The following is a 19,917-nucleotide window of genomic DNA, read 5'->3' on the forward strand; positions in this document are numbered from 1 at the left end:
CTCCTATGGCTGCAGATGACTTTAAACAATTCCAGGACTTGTTCCGATGAGTGGCACAAAGCCAAAACCTCCCACTTGAGGAAGTGACCGAGACCCAACATCAACTCCTAAAGATTTTACACACATCTTCCACATCGAAGATAGCGCTACCTGTCAACAATGTGTTGATGGAACCGGCAGAAACAGTATGGCAAACACCAGTCACCATCCCCCCACGATGTGTAAGAGAGCTGACCAGAAATATTATGGGCCCACCAAGGAACTTGACTTTCTCTTTTCACCCCCCCTCCCCAACCTAACTCCCTAGTGGTAGATGTGGCCAACCAATGAGGGAAGCAACCCCAGCACAGGTCCATCCCTGCTCCCAAGAAAAGGACTAGAAGAGACTATGTTTATTCAGTCATACAGCCCACTCTTCTGCAACTTTACAATTCTGCACAGTTAACTATGCTGCGCTCCTAGTAAAATATGATTATAACTATCCTAAATTAAATGATTTCTTTAGTGGCAACTCCGAGGAAAGGAAGGACCAGTTTAAGGCCATTCTTAACAAAGGACAACTTGTGGCCAGGACAATGTTACAGGCATCCTCCGATGTGGCAGACATGGCCACACAAATGACAGCTACGGCCATAGTCATGCGCAGAGCATCATAGTTACAACCATCTGCAATCCTGAAGGGAAGATCTTATACCTTCGTTTGAAGGTCCTCTGGGATTCTGGATTATTGTAGCCATGATGCTTTTGCTGGCTATGTAACTGGTGCATTAATTTTCCCATAACAACCTCCCATATTTTTTGAACCATTTTGTGACAGATTGTCATCCCAGGGTGCAGTCTGGGAGCCATTGGAACCCCCTCACAATTCAGCTGGGTTGGCCTCTCTCTCACTGTTCTGCCGGTGACTTACAGCCAGTCCTGTTAACACCCAACACAACAGCAAGTGGTGCCTGACACTGCAATGAGCTTTGCAAGCTCAATTCTGCCCTCAGTTACTGGAGGGCAGCTGCAAGGTAAATTTAGCTGACACCTGAACTTGAATTCCAAGACTTCCAGTTTCATCTGCCCTCCTCCCCCCAACCCCACATCACACTAGACATACATGCGGGGTAGGAGATTGGGCCAAGTGCCAGCTGAGAGAGGGAGGATACTGAACTTCTGGGAGTTCAGGTGGCTACATTTCTTCTAATGGTGTATGAGTTTCAGTAACCAGAAGGCAGAGAGCCGGTCCCCCAAAAACATTTTACTTTCAGATTCCAATTGGCTATTTATACAGCATGAGGCCAACACAGGGCAGTGGGACTTCATGGGGAGCTGGGTTTGCTGTTGATTCTGCTGGAGAACAGGAGGTAGGTGACGTTCTTTCTTACAAGAAAACTGAACAATTTCTTGGAACAAAAACCTCTGGGTCAGTCCTGGGGAGCCTTTCTCAGTGAAACTCCCTTGGGGTTCAGTGGAATAAAACTGAATCAAGACCATTGAAAACTGAGGAAGAGCAAAGTAAGGTGCTCAGAATCTGAACAATATTGATTCATTTTCATACGGTGTCTGATTTCTATCTGTTTCATTCACATATTAACATAAGTGTTTTAAATGTTTGGCATCCCGAGCACTTTGGTGACCTTCTGTAGTTTTATACAATACATTATTATGTGAGTGAAATACTTTTTTAAAGTTTTCTGACGCCACAAAGACATAGGGGTTACTGTGTACAGAAAGGACCGTGGGCTCAGGGATGTCTTTATAGTTTACTTCTGTAGACAGATTACAAAGACTTCAGTGACACAGTATTTCCTATTCCTATGTCTTCCTTGACTCAGCAGGTTTGTGAATCGCTTTCAATGCTCATTTCATTACCTAGACTGCAAAGATTTGATTTCAAGGACCTGATCCTAGAAACATGTACAAAATCTTAACAAGCAAGTAGTCACATTGAACGGAGTAAAGTTAAGCATGGCTGTAAGTCTTTGAAGGATTGGAGCACTAATGAGTGGATATCGATTAATGCTGATTGCTACCTATTGGTGCATCCACAAACAATTTACAAGCATGTTTTAAATTGTTAATCATACAGAAAATTCTTATGATCAATGGCTGAAATGTACAGAGATGGAAAGTTAAAAGAAACCTGGGCCCTCCCGGACCATGTTACTCTCTGTTAGTCTTGGGGTACATCTACACAACAGCTGGGAGGTATAATTCCCAGCTGGGGCAGATGTACATAGAATCACAGGACTGGAAGGGACCTCAAAAGGTCATGAAGTCCAGTACCCTGCACCCACAGCAGGACCAGCACCATCTAGACCATTCCTGACAGGTGTTTGTCTAACCTGCTCTTAAAAATCTCCAATGATGGAGATTCCACAACCTCCCTAGGCAATTTATTCCAGTTCCTAACCACCCTGACAGTTAAGAAGCTTTTCCTAATGTCCAACCTAAACCTCCCTTGCTGCAATTTAAGTCCATTGCTTTTTGTCCTATCATCAGAAGTTAAGGAGAACAATTTTTCTCCCTCCTCCTTGTAACAACCTTTTAGGTTTTTGTAAACAGTTATGTCCCCTCTTTTCCAGACTAAACAAACCCAATTTTTTCAATCTTTCCTCATAGGTTATGTTTTACAGACCCCTAATCATCCATGTGTTAGTTTTGCTCAAACTAGCACCTAAAAATAACAGTGGGGTGGCAGAGGGGGGTGGGGGCACATTCGACAGTTCAGACTAGCTGTCTGAGTACAAACCTGTCTGAGCATCTGTGCATATCCTCAGGCAGCTAACCAAGCTGCTGCCTGTGATGCTGTGGCAACACCGCTATTTTTAGTGTGCTAGTTTGAACAGGATTAGCATGTGTCTGTCTATGCACAACAGGTGTGTACACACACCCTTAGTATCACCAGTTCCAATCGCCAATAAATAAGATGCAGATTTTGTCCAACGCACTGATTGTATTTCTTATCCTGCCATAAATCTCAACTTCCCAGTTACTCCATTTTGAAGAACGGGTGTCTGAATCTCTTCTAACCCCCAAAGCAGTGAGCATCGAATCTCACCAAGGGATACAGCCAATTCCAGAACCTGGTAACCAAATGAATACTACACCTCTACCATGATACAACACTGTCCTCGGAAGCCAAAAAATCTTACCGTGTTATAGGTGAAACCGCATTATATTGAACTTGCTTTGATCCACTGGAGTGTGCAGCCACACCCCCCCATCCCGCCGGAGCACTGCTTTACTGCATTATATCCGAATTTGTGTTATATCGGGTCGTGTTATATCGAGGTAGCGGTGTATTTGGAAATTTGATTTAAATTGGAACAATGAGGAGCCAGCGTGCGTCTCACCAGGTGTCGAATCCCACCCCCAGTAGATTCATAAATAGTAAGACCAGAAGGGGTTGTTCTGATCATCTAGTTTGACCTCCCACATAACCCAGGCCAAAGAACCCACCCAGTGATTCCAGCATCACACCCAGAACTTCCTTCTGAGCCAGAGTGTATCTCCTAGAAATACATCCAGTCTCAACTTCCAACCCTGCAATGCCACTTACCCTCATTTTCCTCTGCCCAGTGCTTGGGGTTGGGGAGTTTGTTCTCTTTCCCCAAGGTACCTCAGTGCCTCAGAACTCTGTGCTCTGTCTCCATTCAGGGTCAGGGCAGGGCCTGGCAGGACACACTCCCGCTCCATCAGCTTCCCCGCCAGGGCTAAGATCCATAGGGGGATGCTCTGAGACTTGCCTGGATCTGGCAGATCTTTCTCCCTTTGGCACAGTGAGTGTCCTTACCCCACTGGACAGATGCAGCCATGGGGCTTCTGGGGCATTAGCAGGATTTGTGGGTTTCTACAGCTCCTAAACTAGAAATTCTGTATTAAGTTTGGGAATCAGATTTTCCATGAAGTTGGGCAAGTCCAGTGTGCTGGTGTTTGGATTCCTGGTGCATGCTTTGAATGGGGGAAGGAAGGGATGATGGGATCATATCTAAGGACACAAGAACATCTTTTCACTGGGAGGGTGGTGAATCACTGGAATGGGTTACCTAGGGAGGTGGTGGAATCTCCATCCTTAGAGGGTTTTAAGGCCCCTGGCTGGGATGATTTAGTTGGTGTTCGTCCTGCTTTGAACAGGGGGTGGGACTAGATGACCTCCTGAGGTCTCTTCCAACCCTAATATTCTATGATTCTATGATCATGAGAATCTTCATGGACCCAAATAGATTTTTATCTGGTTTTCTTTCCAAGATCTTGAAATATGGAAAATAGGCCAGAGAATCGAGATGGCCCTGTGTTCCCAGAGAAGGGGCCTGAGAGTCACGAAGACCCATCGTCCTCCATGAAAGGAATTGCTGCAGGTAGTGTCCTGTTTAGCCTCTTATCTGTCACTGTTTCTCCTGCTCTCCATGTTACACAGTCATCATGCCCTTGCTGAGCTAGTGAAGAAAGTCTTCTCTGAAGACAGAACCTTCCTAAACCCATCATAGTCTGGCACCACAGACACACTGAAGTGATAAAAGTTTTAAAAGTGTATCCAATAAACTCACAGAAGTTGAGACAGTCCTGTTAAATTCCATCTTGTTCATCCCCCATCCCTTTTCCCACTGTCAGACTTTTTGCTATGACCTCAAGCACTTAGTGCTGGCTAATAACCTGTAATGAGTTACAGATTCAGTGAATTTTGTTTCTTTTTCTGTTTGCCCATTCTCCATAAACACAGTGTTTTTGCTAAAATTATTTACTTATTCAAATGATTACCTACACGTATTCTAAGGTAGTTTGCTGTGACTGTTTAATATCTGCTTTGCTGACATACATAGATCATGTGGTACATGTGTTCCCTTATTGGATGGGTGTACCTCTCAGCATCAGGTTTCTGGTTTGAATACACACAAATCAAATCTGTTGTTCACTGTCTTTGGAGAGTCTGATCTAGGAATGTAGGGACTTGGGAGCAGTCACACCACGTGTCCCTGGAACCAGAGTCCATCCCAAATGGTTTTACAGCACACAGTGTTTAGCTCTGGTTTCCATAACCCCTCCAAGCTGGCCCTCTGAAGGAGCCATCAGCCTGCAGAACTGGTGAGCTCATATAGTTGCCTCCCTGCCCTCCATGAAGTTTGAGTGAGCACCTCCTTGAGCCTGTCTGGCCCCACATGAAGAGTAAGATCCATGTGGAGTCAGAGGGCTTGTCTACCCTACCGCGCGGGGTCAATCTAAGATACGCAACTTCAGCTACGTGAATAGCGTAGCTGAAGTCAACATACTTAGATCTACTTACTGCGGTGTCTTCACTGTGATAAGTTGACGACTGACGCTCTCCTGTTGACTCTACTTGTGCTCCTCGTTCTGGTGCAGTACCGGAGTTGAGAGGAGAGCGCTCAGCGGTCGATTTATCGTGTCTATGCTAGACGCGATAAATCGACCCCTGCTGGATCAATCGCTGCCCGTCAATCCGGCGGGTAGTGTACACAAGCCCTCAATGTTGTGAGTGATGATTCAGCAGCCAACTCATCTGCATCAGCACCACTATGTGCAGGTAGCATCATCCCCTCCAGCTGTAAACTATTTTGGGATCCTCCCACCAATCAAGGGGCTGTGGCTCGGTTTTTTCTGGATTCCAAAGCACAGCTCTGGGTGGTTGTGAGGAAATCTTAAATTCAGTAGGATTATGGCAACATTTAAAATGAAACATTTGCTTTAGTGTTTAGTGGTTCAGAGCCTGAGCTGGCATAGTTTACCTGGACCACTGTGGGGAAAAATGCAACAGTTATAAGGACCACTTAGGTCTATCTAAGCAAACCTACTTTATTCTTAAGGCAAGAAGCATTACAGATATTAAAAACAATAAAAGAACCTACACACATGCTAATAAGCTTACCATGAACCCCCCAATCCTAACATGGGTTCTGGCAGGAGCAGTCCTTCAAGCCCCCATCCTAGGGGATTCCATGTGGCTAAAACTTCATTACAGCTTCAGCTCAAAACAAGCACACTCTGTGGCATGCTCAGTTCACCCTTTATACAGTTGATCTCGAGTTTCCAGAGGCAGGTAATTAGTACACAATGGGTCTCTCTCCCCAGGGCCTATCTTCAAAATGCTGGTTTGAAATGGTTCATTTGCATTCCCCAGGTACTTCCTAGGAACTCCATTTCAGGTGTATTGTCACAAAAAAGTCCTTTGGAATTCCTAACCCTTTCCAGAGTTTGCTTTAGTCAATCTCCTAGAGAAGGTACATACATATAACAACACATACATTGCATTTTAATTCAATGGCTCCTAACCATGATAAATTTAGCTCAGTAAAGTTTAACCTTATTTAATAAAATTCATTCAAGATTTTGTCAGTCTGTCACAGTAGATTTGTCAGCCACCTAGCAGGATTCATTCTTGCTTTGAACAGCCTAGACAATGGTCCTTATGATCCCAGCAAGATCTCACTGAGCGTTTTGTTCTGATCTATCATGCAGTGTCAGCACCAGCTGGTAATGCAGCATCGCTGAGCCGCACAGCTGAGGAACCTGTCGGAGATGGCACTGGTGCTGATTCGCTGGCATCATCAACCAGAGGGTAAATTTTCTGAAAATAGTGATCTTACAATGAAAGTGTCTCCTCAGCTGGCACTCCAGAGTCATTGCCATGATGTCCTAACTGTTGTTATACATACAAGAGGAAAATACTGGTTCAGCATGGGCTGAAAATGATGGTTCCAATTTCCCTTACACTAGCTTTACATGGGTTGACTCCCACTGGCTCCAGTTGAGTCATTTCTGTTTCATGAAGGTGTAAGTGAAAGGAGACCTGGCAGAAGGTTTGTTAGCCTTTCTAGAGGTGGACAATACCAAGAGCTGAGGTAATGTTCACCATGAATGGCAAACGGGTGGCTCCTGATGGTTATTGCTGATTTTAGTGAAGATGATAAAAGGAGAAAAAGTTACGTACATTCATACATTGATGCTGAACAGAAACTTTGCATGAGCTGCTGGGATCTATAATGGCCATGTTTCACCCCCTTCTAGTAAACTGAGCTTATCATTCCAGGTAGCAGAGGAAATACTTGTAAACAGGTGTTGTCTGTCTGCAACTGTTTAACTTTGCTGATTAGTCTCTACTGAAGAAGGCTTGTTCTTCTTCCAGTGCTTGCTCATGTTGATTTCCTTCTAGGTGTGCCCATGTGTGCGGTCATCAGAGATTTTTGCCTTAGCGGTATCTGTAGCATCGGCAGTGGTGATTCCTTGAGTGCCACACTAAAGCGTCAGTATATCAGGCGCTGCTGGCCCTACGCCCTCCCAGTTCTTTCTTACTGCCCATGGTGATTAGTTGGAGCGCCTTTCCCTTGCCTAGCAAGGTCTAGCGGTTTCGTCTCTTCTGACTTCAAGCCTTAGGGCATTGTAAATAGTTTGTTTATAAGTAGTTAATGTTTAGTAGGTGTTAGAAGTTAGAGTCCCATTGGGGACTTTGCCCCATGGCAGTCTTCTGCACCCAAACCTGGCAGTGCTACACTTAACCTGAGTTCAGCAGGTCTTGCTGGGTAGTAGAAAAGACTTTACCAGAGTGACTTACCTGGCCAAGTGGAAAAGGCTCACAGGCAGGGCCTCGGACGGCATATCTGGGCAGGGCAGGGCTTGCTGCAGGAGATTGTGGATTATCTTCTGCAAAGCTCCAAGCTTTGTCCCTGTAATTGATCAAGGTCCACCTGGCCACTAGTTTGGCTTTCCACCATCCACTTCAAGGCAGGTTAGTCTTTGTTCACAACATGATGGCATGGTTTTTGAAAGGTCTGTAGTATCTCTACTCACAAATCTGGGACCCTGCCATTCCCTAGGACCTGAATCTTATGCTGTTGAGGCTGTGGGGCCTCCCCTTTGAGCCTCTGGCTTCTTGCTCTCTCCTACTTCTCTCCTGGAAGTTTTCGTTCCTTGTTGTGATAGCATCAGCCCACAGGATGTCCAAGATCAGGGCACTTACTTCAGAACTGCCCTATATGGTATTCTAGTAGGATAAGGACCAGCTGTGGCCACACCCAGCATTTCTGCCCAAGGTAATTTTCCAGTTTCATACTGGCCAGGACATATACTTACCTGTCTTCTTTGCAAAGTCTCATGCGTCAGATGAGGAATGCAGTTTGCACGTCCTGGACATCAGGAGCGTGCTGGCCTTTTACATAGATAGGACAAAGCCATTCTGTAAGTTGACACAGTTGCTCGTTGCGGTGGCAGACAGAATGAAAGGTCGCCCAGTGTCTGCTCAAAGGATTTCATCCTGGATCACTGCCTGCATCCACTACTGCTCTAGAGCTGGCAAAAGTGCCTCCGCTGGCAATCGTGATGGCACACTCGACTAGGGCGTACCAATCCAAGATATCTGTAGGGCCGCTACCTGGTTGTCTGTCCACACGTTCACATCTCATTATGCATTACCCAGCAGGCTTGAGATGGCACTTGTTTTGGCAGAGCAGTGCTGCAAGCTGCATGAACGCTGACTGTGAACGCTGAGCCCACCTCCAAAGACACTGCTGGTGAGTCACCCAGAATGGAATCAACACGAGCAAGCACTCGAAGAAGAAAAAACGGTTCCCTACCTTCCATAATGGTTGTTCTTCAAGATGTGTTGCTCACATCCATTCCATTACCTGCCCTTCTGTCAGAGTTACCGGCAAGAAGGAACTGAGAGGTCAGTGGTGCCTGATATACCGATGCATGAGCACGGCACTCAAGGGGTGCCACTGCTGATCCTATTGATAATGTAAGGCAAAATCTCTGACGACCACACACGTGGGAACATGCACACCTAGGATGGAATGAACATGAGCAACATGTCTTGAAGAACAACAGTTACAAAAAAGGTAGGTAACCATTTTTTCTGCAAAATATTATGTTAAATCCAATCTAACGATAGTTGTTTCAAATGTCTATTTCTTGATCCTGAGGTACAGTTAATGTATAAAAAAAATTACTATTCCAGACCATGTGACTCCGTAACAGCAAATGCTGCTGAAAAGTACTTGGAGATGATACAAAGGGAACGGAATAAACTGGTCAACTTACTTCAAAATGATGCTGACAATGTTTTGGATGAGTTACTCTGCCAGTCAGTCATCACAATGCAGGAGTACGATGGAGTCAACAAAGAAGATGATACAAGAAACAAAATGAGAAAACTGCTGATTCTGATTCCAAGGAAGGGGGGATTGACCTGTATGCAATTTCTGGAGAGTTTGCAAAGGATATATCCTGATTTACAGCAACATTTGCAATACTCAGGAGATAGTAAGTGGTATCATTCATTCTGTTATTTTTTTAAACATTTCTTTACAGTAATAATGCAATTGTCACAAAATGAATGGGGACCCGTTTCCAACTAGATTCTTATTTAGTAGCAAATGATGCCATTGTGTCTAGGACATAGGGGTTCCCTGGTTCTGGAAGTGGTGCAGTCCCACTGCAGGAGGGAGCCTGGCACAGGCATATGCATCTCCAGTGCAACAAACAGTGCAGCTCTGTAGGGTCCCTTGCTGGTCATTGTGCAGGGGTTATGTGGGGTCCAGGGCAGGATGGGTAACATAGCTATTTTGCAGGGGGAGGAGTCTGGTGAAGGCTGGGGTGCAGACGGGGCTTGCGAGCTCTCTGGGAGTTTAGCTGATTGTCAGTTCTGTTGGATGCTGTGAGGTGAGCTGCTAGATATTCATTCCGATGGATTAATTTTATGTCAAGAGTTTCAGATTGGCATGTTTGTAACTTTTATTCCTTGACATAAATTAATCAGTGCTTTCAGGCAGCTATTGGGGCAGCTTTCAGGCAGCTATTGGTACAGTTTGACCAAAAAAGATTCTGTGAATGAAACAAAAGCTAGATGGATGTTCTTAGAGGCCGTGGCTCTTAGAACATTCAAGTTGTCAGGTGAGGGGACTGCACGTTTCAGTGGGACTGCATACATAGTAAAGGTTTGCAGGTTGTGGCCAAGACCCCACCTAAGGTGACAAAGGGGGGAATGTGAGATTCCACTACCACTCTGAAATCCTAGTTAAGTCCTTAGCACCTTCGCTGAATTTGGTGTGAAGTGCATCCCAAGATGCCTGGAGTGCACCCAGCCTAAAGTCACCACCAGCAGACGCAAATGTTTCCAGTTTCCATGGTTTGCACTTGGTCTGGTGTGTGAAAGGGGACACAAAAGGAGTCTTCAGTGCAGCAAATGCCATATTAACATCCCACAGCACCTGGGCCTATTGAAATGGAGAAACAGGGGTTGTAACTGCCTGCTGTTAATGAACCCGAGGAGTCAGGGTTGATCAGTCTAGTCTGCTTCTTACTAGTTAAGGGAAAGGTAAAATAGCAGCTGAATGAACCCTAAGGGGTGATGTCTGTAATGTAGACTGAGACAGGACTAGAGTGTAAGAGACATTGAATGGAAAAAGGGGCCAGTGTTTAGGTGGTCTCCATGTCATACAGATTCCTTCCAAGTAGTTAGGATGACCATAGAGTAGAATGTATGAATCAAGTTGGTTTCATTGCAGGAGCTTCATTCCTGGGCACAAAAGCCACATTTCCCCTTTATCTTGGAATAAAACACGGCCAGATCATGTCTCTGTGCAAGTCCTGCTTTTATCCTGCAATGTGCAACACCATCTCCCACTTTCCCTGCTGTCTGTCACACAGTTTACTGAAGCCCATTCACATTTCCTTTATCTCTGCATTTCATGTGAATTCTGTCAATGTGATTGTGGTGGGTGATGCAAACATCCTGGGGGATGAGGGACACCCTCCTAATTCTGACAAAAGGCCAAGAAGAAATCGATATAAAGAGAGTCTTAAAGATCTTGTTTCTTTTCAGTGTCTGTAACCGTGGAGAATAGATCCAGGAATCTAGGTGGCCCTGAGTCTTCAGAGACATTGAATCCTCAAGGTATTGTCTTTAACTCTACAGGATAGTGCACTTTGCAGACCTAGTGGACAAAGACCTTTCTAAACAGAAAGGTGGTTTATCTGGGGGCGACCCCTCTATGAGCTTCTCAGTCCCTTCCCCGTTTTAAAGAGTTAACAAGAGTCCCATCTTCTCCACCCAGCCCCTCTGTCCAGAGTTTCAGTATTCCCTCTAGTCTATCCTCCAGTGCTCCTCCAGTGGCGTGTAAATGTTCCAAGGCCTGGGACATTCACCCCTTCCCTTGGTAGACTGCTCCACAGTCTGCTACTGTATGGTATTAGTCCTTATATTCCTCAGAAGTGTCCCATTATGAGATCTATTAGTCCTAGTCACATCCCTTCTCTCAGGAAGCCATGTGCCCTGTTGCCTACAACATGGCACTGAGAGCCAAGAACGCCTGACTCCTAATACAGTTAGTTTCTCTAACCCCAGGATTTATTTGTGCTGCTCTTCTGCGTATTCCCTCAGTTTCTAGAATCATAGAATATCAGGGTTGGAAGGGACCTCAGGAGGTCATCTAGTCCAACCCCCTGCTCAAAGCAGGACTAATCCCTAACTAAATCATCCCAGCCATATGCCCTACATATTGCTGGTATTAAGGTGTCCAGAACTATAAGAAAAATATTAATGGGAGTTTAACCAGTGTCATGCAGAGGAGGCCATCAAATCTGGTCAATGTTAATTAATAGGCATGAGCCATTCTCTCCCTACACTGCCAATAACTGGCAGTGACTAGAGAATCTACACTGGGAATGAGTGAATCTTGTGTAGTCTAAAGTTTTCGGTAGCCCTCATGAAATTGTTTTGGCTTCACAAGACCAGACTGAAATGGCAAATATTTTTCCTCCGCAGTTTAATGTATGGATTCCCTTTCATGCTCCCACAAGAGACGCACCTCTCAGAACAGTGTTTCTGAGTAATAGGAATTCTGTGCTGTGAGTTAGAGAGAGAAGAGCAAAGCTGTCAAAAGTGGGAGTCCTGTGTATAATATTGTGCTCTAGTATTTCAACTGAGTTTATTCAACTCCTCTTCTTACCCCATCACAGCCCAATCCCTGGGCTCCATGTTCATAATCTTTGTGCTTTCCTGTTCCCACCCTCTGCTGCATTTTTCATATGCCTTTTTAACTGGATACCCTTCTTTCTTCTACCTTTTGCACCATCTTGCTTAAGCAGAACTCAAACTCACTAATGTCAGTCAGACTTCCAGCCCCACAAGGTTAAAGTGGGCTTGAAACTGGCAAAACGAGTTTTTCTGTCTTTGAGTAGAAACCTCTAGTATTAGGGTATCATGTCCTCTAGGACCCTTTTCTTCTGCTGATGTATCTGCAGTTGTTTATGCTGAGGAAATCTAGTGATACTACAGCTGTTCTAGCTGTACCACTGGGACCCTGTGCTTCTTGACATACTGTCAATCATCATTTCCCTCCCTTATAGTGGGATGGACCAGACAAAGGTTACTTACACATAATGGGCTACATTCTGCTCTCACTGAGAGCCCTCCAAGTCAATACAGTGGTGTAATATGGGGGAGATAGCTCCAACATTTGAACATGAGGGCCATCAAGCTTCACTCCTGCTTTTCGACCAGCCAGATCTGTCTTGCAATCTTCCCTCTGGGTACGATAGTAGCTGGTATACAATACCCCAATGAACTGGAAAATGTAGACTTGCCAATTCCATAATCTCATTTATGCTTTGCACTGAGCAATTCAGACAATGGTTCCTATGAACCCCTCCATGTCTCACTGAGCATTTTGTTCTGTTTTATCATGCAGTGCCAGCACCAGCTGCTAACATGGCATTGCTGAGTTATAGGACTGAGGACCCTGTGGGAGATGACATCAGTGGAACGGCTATGGCGGCACCAACCAGAAGGTAACTTTTGTGAAAAGAAGGTCTTAGGGGGAAAGTGTCTCCTCAGGGTCATTGCTGTGATGTTCTGACTCTTGTTCTACACATCAGAAACAAATCCTGGCTCACAAAGGGCTGAGAAAAATGGCTCTGATTCTGCACTTGCTCACACCAGCTTTAAAGTGGGGTAACTCCATTGGGTCCAACAGAGTCATTTCTGGTTCATGCTGGTGTAATGGAGGGGAGGACTTGCACAACAGGAAGTTGCACCAGGCCAGGGGTGGTCCCTGATGTGAAGCTTGGGGAAGGAAGAGCCATGCAACGCAAGGGGTACAATGGGAAAATAATAAAGGGGGACTAGAGTCTGGACGCAAGGTGAGGATGGGAGCCAGGGGGAGACCAGGACAGATGAGGTTAGGTTCAGGTTGCAATGGGATAGAAATGTGGTTCGGGGGACTAGGACATGGGGACAGATAGGTGGCAGGACTAGGAAAACAGGGTACAATCACAAGACAAGTGGGGTGGAAGGACAGGATACAGAGGGAAGATGGGGCATGACATGAGAGAAGGGAGGCAATGGTACAGTGCCTAGGGGCAGATAGTGTGAGGGGGGCAGAACCCTGGGGGATCAGAAACAGATGAGGTGGGAGTAACAAAAGTAACTTCTGTCTCACCACACTGTTTAACAAGAAGTCAGAAATGCAGTCTTCTTAGGTATCCCAGCCCTTGTTTCACCACCCAGACACTAGACTATATGATTGGTTATTTAAAACCAGTTTAATCAAACAAAGGGTTCTTCTAATCCGAAGAGATCAGCCATATAGCCAGGTCAACATACAACTCAGATCTTACCCAATAATCATGCTGGTGCCAATCTTTTATCATCTAACATCTAAAGGTTTATTTATAAGAAAAAAAAGAGGAAAGAGTTAAAATGGTCTAGGAAAACAAATCCATGCACTCATTGCAAAGTTCTTGTATCAGTTTTGAAGCAGTGATGGAATGAACTGCTGGATTGTAAGGTCTCTGGTGACTTCCGAAAGATTGGAAGGTCCTCAGTCCATTGATTGGAATGCTTCTTTTAGTGTAAGTCCATGGCCAGAGATTAGAGCAGGAAAAAGCCAAAAATAGAAATGCTTCCAGGGCCTTTTATGCTTTCTCCCACGTAGAGGGAAAGCTCTCAGTCTTAGTTTGTGGAAAAGTACAGGTACAATATGGAGTCCAGGGTTACATGAGCAAGTCACATGACCTTGCATGCTTTGATGAGTCATAGCAGGCGCCATTAAGAACATAAGAACTGCCATACTGGGTCAGACCAAAGATCCATCTAGCGCAGTATCCTGTCTTCCGACAGTGGCCAGTGCCAGGTGCCCCAGAGGGAATGAACAGAACAGGTAATCATCAAGTGATCCATCCCCTGTCACTCATTCCCAGCCTCTGGGAAAGAGAGGCTAGGGACACCATCCCTGCCCATCCTGGCTAATAGCCCTTGATGGACCTATCCTCCATGAATTTATCTAGTTCTTTTTTGAACCCTTTTATAGTCTTGGCCTTCACAACATCCTCTGGCAAGGAGTTCCACAGATTGTCTGTGTGTTGTGTGAAGAAATGCTTCCTTTTATTGTTTTAAACCTGCTGCCTATTAATTTCATTTGGTGATTCCTAGTTCTTGTATTATGAGAAGGAGTAAACAACACCTTCTTATCCACTTTCTCTGCACCAGTCATGATTGTATAGTCCTCAATCATATCTCCCCTTAGCCATCTCTTTTCCAAGCTGAAAAGTCCCAGTCTTATTAATCTCTCCTCATATGGAAGCCATTCCATCCCCCTAATAATTTTTGTTGTCCTTTTCTGAACCTTTTCCAATTCCAATATATATTTTTTGAGATGGGGTGACCACATCTGCACACAGCATTCAAGATGTGGGCGTACCATGGAGATATATATATATATATATATATAGAGAGAGAGAGAGGCAATATGATATTTTCTGTCCTATTATCTATCCCTTTGTTAAGGATTCCCAACATTGTTTGCTTTTTTGACTGCCGATGTACATTGAGTGGATGTTTTCAGAGAACTATGCACAATGACTTCAAGATCCCTTTCTTGAGTGGTAACAGCTAATTTATATGTATAGTTGGGATTGTTTACTTTGCATTTATCAATATTAAATTTCATCTGCCATTTGGTTGCCCAGTCACCCAGTTTTGAGAGATCCTGTTGTAGCTCTTCACAGTCTGCCTGGGTCTTAAATTATCTTTAGTAATTTTATATAATCTTCAAATTTTGCCACCTCAGTGTTTACCCCTTTTTCCAGATCATTTATGATTATGTTGAATAAGACTGGTCCCAGAACAGACCACTGAGGGACACCACTATTTCTCTCTCTCCATTCTGAAAACTGACCATTTATACCTACCCTTTGTTTCCTATCTGTTAAGCAGTTCCCAATCCATGAGAGCACCTTCCCTCTTACCCCATGGTAGCTTACTTTACTTAAGAGCCTTTTGTGAAGGACCTTGTTAAAGGCTTTCTGAAAATCTAAGTATACTATATCCCTTTGTCCACATACTTGTTGACCCCCTCAAAGAATTCTAGTAGATTGGTGAGGCATGCTTTCCCTTTACTAAAACCATGTTGACTCTTCCAACAAATTATGTTAATCTATATGTCTGAAAATATTGTTCTTTATTATAGTTTTAATAGTTTGCCTGGTACTGAAGTCAGGCTTACAGGCCTGTAATTGCCAGGATCATCTCTGGAGCCATTTAAAAACAAAACAAAAAAAATGGCGTCACATTAGCTATCCTCCAGTCATCTGGTACAGAAGCTGATTTAAATGATAGGTTACAGACTACAGTTAGTAGTTCTTCAATTTCACATTTGAATTCCTTCAGAACTCTTGGGTGATACCATCTGGTCCTGGTGACTTATTGCTGTTTAATTTATCAATTTGTTCCAAAACCTCCTCTAATGATACCTCAATCTGGGACAGTTCCTCAGATCTGTCACCTACAAAGAATGGCTCAGGTTTGGGAATCTCCCTCACATCCTCAGCAGTAAAGACTGACGCAAATAATTCGTTTAGTTTCTCCACAATGGCCTTATCGTCCTTTAGGACCTCGATTGACTAGTGGCCTCACTGGTTGTTGAGCCGGCTTCCTGCTTCTGATGTACTTAGCAATTTTTTTGCATTTACTTTTTGAGTCTTTGGTTATATTCTGGCTAAAATGTCTTCAGGAAGGTCAATGCAGTGCTTCTTCTATGGCCCACTGTGAATGGACTATTCAAGTTGATGGCCCATTAATGAACACAATGTGCTGGCCAGACTGGATGCAAACGACCTTGTGGGTGTTACCCCAGGAGTAACACAATTGAAATACAGGTGTACAGTCAATATTCATTACTTTAGATACAAAGAGGATATATGCATACAAACAGGATAATCATATTTGATAGATTGTAACTTTTCCATTTATACCTTACATGGCATACTTTGTGTAAGATGTGCTGCAACTGTATAACAGCAACAACGATATCCACGGTCATATTTTAATCATACAACATCAGAGGGGCAGGAGAGTTAAGGAAGTGGGGGCAGCACCCTGGGGCACAAGGGCAGCTGGTCTAGGGTTAGAAAAAGGGGGCAGAGAGGAGCAGGAGGTGTAGGGTTGAAGGTAGATAGGGAGAAAGGGGTGCCACTTACCTGGTTGCTGTCCACCTTGGGGGGGCCTCTCATGCTCATTCAGGGAGAGGTGACCAGGGTCCAGGCCAAGCCCTTCAGCTGCATGGTCCACGCCAAGGTCTCTGTGCATATATTAATGTGCACAGGGTCAGGTGCACATCGTGTGCACCCTGATGACGTGCATGAACAGTTCGTTAATTAACTTTGATCTAGTCCTGTTCCAAAAAGGAACAGCTCAAAGGACATTAAGGAACTATCAATGCACATCAGGGTGCACATGGACAGTTAGTCTGTGGTGCGGCATGTTAGTGCGACATGGGTCACATCCCAGCTTGCTGCAAATCTGCCGTCCTTCACAGCTGACTGGCATGCATATCCTTAGAGCTGCCTCCGCATGTACTGATCACCAATGGAAAATATACATGAGCTGCTGGGACTCGAAATGGCCAGCTTTTCACTCACTTCCAGTGAGCTCACCACATCATTCCAGCAAATAGAAGAAATACTTAGAAAAGGACCATTTTCTCTCTGCAACTGTTTGTCTTCCTTATTACTCATCACTGAAGGAGTCCACATTCCAAAACATTACAGCTGAGATATCCTTTTTTAATCCTTAGCAATAGTGACTGTATATAAATTAAAAGTGAATTATTGTTCCAGGCCATGGGACTCGGTAACAGTAACCACAGATGAAAAAGCCTTGGAGATGATACACAAAAACCAAGATAAACTCATCAAGTTACTTCAGAATGATGCTGACAAGGTCTTGGATGCGTTGCTCTGCCAGTCAGTGATCACACAGCAGGACTACGATCAACTCAGCAAAGGAAAGGATGCAAAGAACAAAATAAGAATATTGTTGATTATGATACAGCGGAAGGGGGGACTGACCTGTAAGCAATTTCTGGAGTGTTTACAAAGCGTGTTTCCTGACTTCCAACAGCACATACAATACTCAGTACAGGGTAAGTTGTATTATGGATTCTGATTTTTAAAAATCATGTTTCCACGCTAAGAATGTAATTACTGCAACACGGAATAGGAGGGATCTGTTCTCGACTGGATTCCTACATAGTAGATACAAATGTTGACTCCGCCTCTTGGACACAGGGGTTTTCTGGCGAGGGAGGTGGAGCTCTTCCACTATGGAAGAAGAATGGGTGAGGATTCCAGGGCCTGCAGAGGTGTACACATCTCTAGTGCTACACACTGTTCATCAGAGTAAGGACCCCTCCCTGGCATTGTATAGGGGTATATGGGATCCAGGGCAGGGTGGCCAAGACATAGCTATTTCCTTGAGCTTTTACAGATAGATGGTTGTGACAAAGGCTGGCCTGGGTATAGACCTTGGAAGATCTCTGGGAGTTTTATTGGTGGTTGAGATTTGTTGGCAGCTCTGGAAGGAGATAATATTGATTCATTTTGTTTTATGAATTTTATGTTGAGTTCTCAATTGACCTATTTTTAACTTGACATACATACATACATAAATAAATAGGGTGGCCATATTTTCCCAAAGGGAAAATGGGACACTGCACGGGGCTGGCCCAAGACCCCCCTTCAGTGCAAGCCGTCGGTTCCAGCCCTCCCTGCATCCTGCCCATGCGTGGGGCTGGCTCGAGTCCCCCTGCTGCCCACCCGCATGGGGCCAGCCCGAGGCCCCCTTCTACCTTGCACATGGCTGGCTCAAGGGCCCCCCTCTACCCCTGCATGCGGGGCCAACCAAAGGTCCCCTGCCATCCGCCCATGCGGGGCTGGCCTGGCATGAGACACACTCCTGAGCCCTCCCTCCCATGCAGGCTGGCATTGATGCTTGCCCCCTTCGCCCCCCTCCCCCCACACATTCCTCCACACCCCCCAAAGGGTCACCCCTCACTCTTTTGGCAAAACTGTGCATTTGTTCAGTGTGACCACGGTCCTGGTGGGAGACAGCTGAGGTCACTCAATTAGGGTGAACTGCAAAAAGAATGGAGCAGACAAACGCCCAAAAGCTGGTGGATATTCCAATGTTTAGATTTCCAAGCCAGCACAAAGCAGCTTCTTTATTACCTCACTGGTTACTCAGAAGTCCAAACAATGCAGTTCCCTTTAACTACCCAGCCCCAGGCCTCCATCCAGGTACCCAAGTCAAATATGATGATGATTACTGAAAATCTTATTTAATCATATAAAAAAGATTCTTCCGATCCCAAAGGACCAGCCGCACACCCAGATCAATATGCAACTTAGATCTTACCCAAAATACACACTTGTGGCCAATTCTTATTAACTAAACTAAAATTTATTAAAAAAGAAAAGAATATTGGTTAAAAGGTCAATATACATAAAGACATGAGTTCAATTCTTGAGGTTCAGATACATAGCAGAGATGGTGAACTTGTAGTTGCAAAGAATTCTTTTTGAAATAGTCCATAGGTTATAGTCCACTGTCCATTTCAGGGTGAAATCCAGCCAGTGACTGGGATCTCAAGCCTTATGGCTTAGGTCTCCCCTGTGTGAAACCTTAAGCAGATCAGAGATAAACAGGATCAGGACCCAAGGGCCTTTTATACAGTCCTGGGTAAACTATAGGCTTTTGATGTAACCGTCTGTTTCCCAAACATCATGGTAACTAACATAAGGTAATTTATCCATTAAGCAGTTTATCACAAACTTTAAAGAGACATCTAGACCATGACATTATTTCACCCAAGATTCATCTAAAGTTAATATTCCCTTTTGATCTCTGAATCAACAGTTATAGTGATAGACAGGAACTATCTGTTTATGTGGTTAGCATCTATAAGATATAAGTAAACACAACTAGTATTACTTCTAATTTCTAACAAGACAGGTTTGCACGTCAAAGTTCTGAAGTGGCACTGAATGGTCCTAATTATTACTTGCATCCTGTTCTCACATGCCTCTATACATTGACTCTGGGTCATTTGGCCTGGAATTTTGCTTAACCCTTTTCTGGCCATGTGTCACACTTCAATGAGATGTTATATTATAATCATATAATGTCATATCTAGTTTACTACTTAACAGCTGAAATTTCTTATGTGCTCTATAATCCATGTGCATACTTAAATTGCCTTGAAATTTGCTGTGTCTTATCAGGTCTTGGGGTACGGTTAGTCCAAAGTTAGGGTCTTTTAAACAATGAAGTACTGAGACACAGCCCTCATATGACATCAACATTTTCCAGTTCTTGTAAATGGCAAATGTGGAAATGGAAGAGGTGCTTAATGAGTTCTTTGTTTCGGTTTTCACTAAGAAGGTTGGTGGTGATTGGATGCTTAACATAGTGAAGGTCAGTGAAAATGGGGTAGCATCAGAAGCTAAAGTAGGGAAAGAACAAATTAAAGATTACTTAGACAAATTAGATGTCTTCAAGTCACCAGGGCCTGATGAAATGCATCCTAGAATACTCAAGGAGCTGGATGAGTAGATATCTAAGCCATTAGCCATTATCTTTGAAAA

General features: G+C 44.3%; 1 protein-coding gene across 1 annotated transcript; it reads left to right on the top strand.

The window, feature by feature from the left end:
- Nucleotides 1-1,240: 1,240 nt before the first annotated feature.
- Nucleotides 1,241-17,417, top strand: LOC135979437 (uncharacterized; the record flags this gene model as incomplete). Its single annotated transcript, XM_065579798.1, has 7 exons — nt 1,241-1,349; nt 4,237-4,346; nt 6,460-6,559; nt 8,954-9,258; nt 10,820-10,891; nt 12,687-12,786; nt 17,113-17,417. Coding segments are annotated over exons 2-7 (982 nt in total), but the record flags the coding sequence as incomplete, so codon positions are not given.
- Nucleotides 17,418-19,917: the final 2,500 nt, after the last annotated feature.

The sequence above is a fragment of the Chrysemys picta genome, unplaced genomic scaffold (genome assembly GCF_011386835.1).
Source record: "Chrysemys picta bellii isolate R12L10 unplaced genomic scaffold, ASM1138683v2 scaf850, whole genome shotgun sequence".
Lineage (NCBI taxonomy): Eukaryota > Metazoa > Chordata > Testudines > Emydidae > Chrysemys > Chrysemys picta.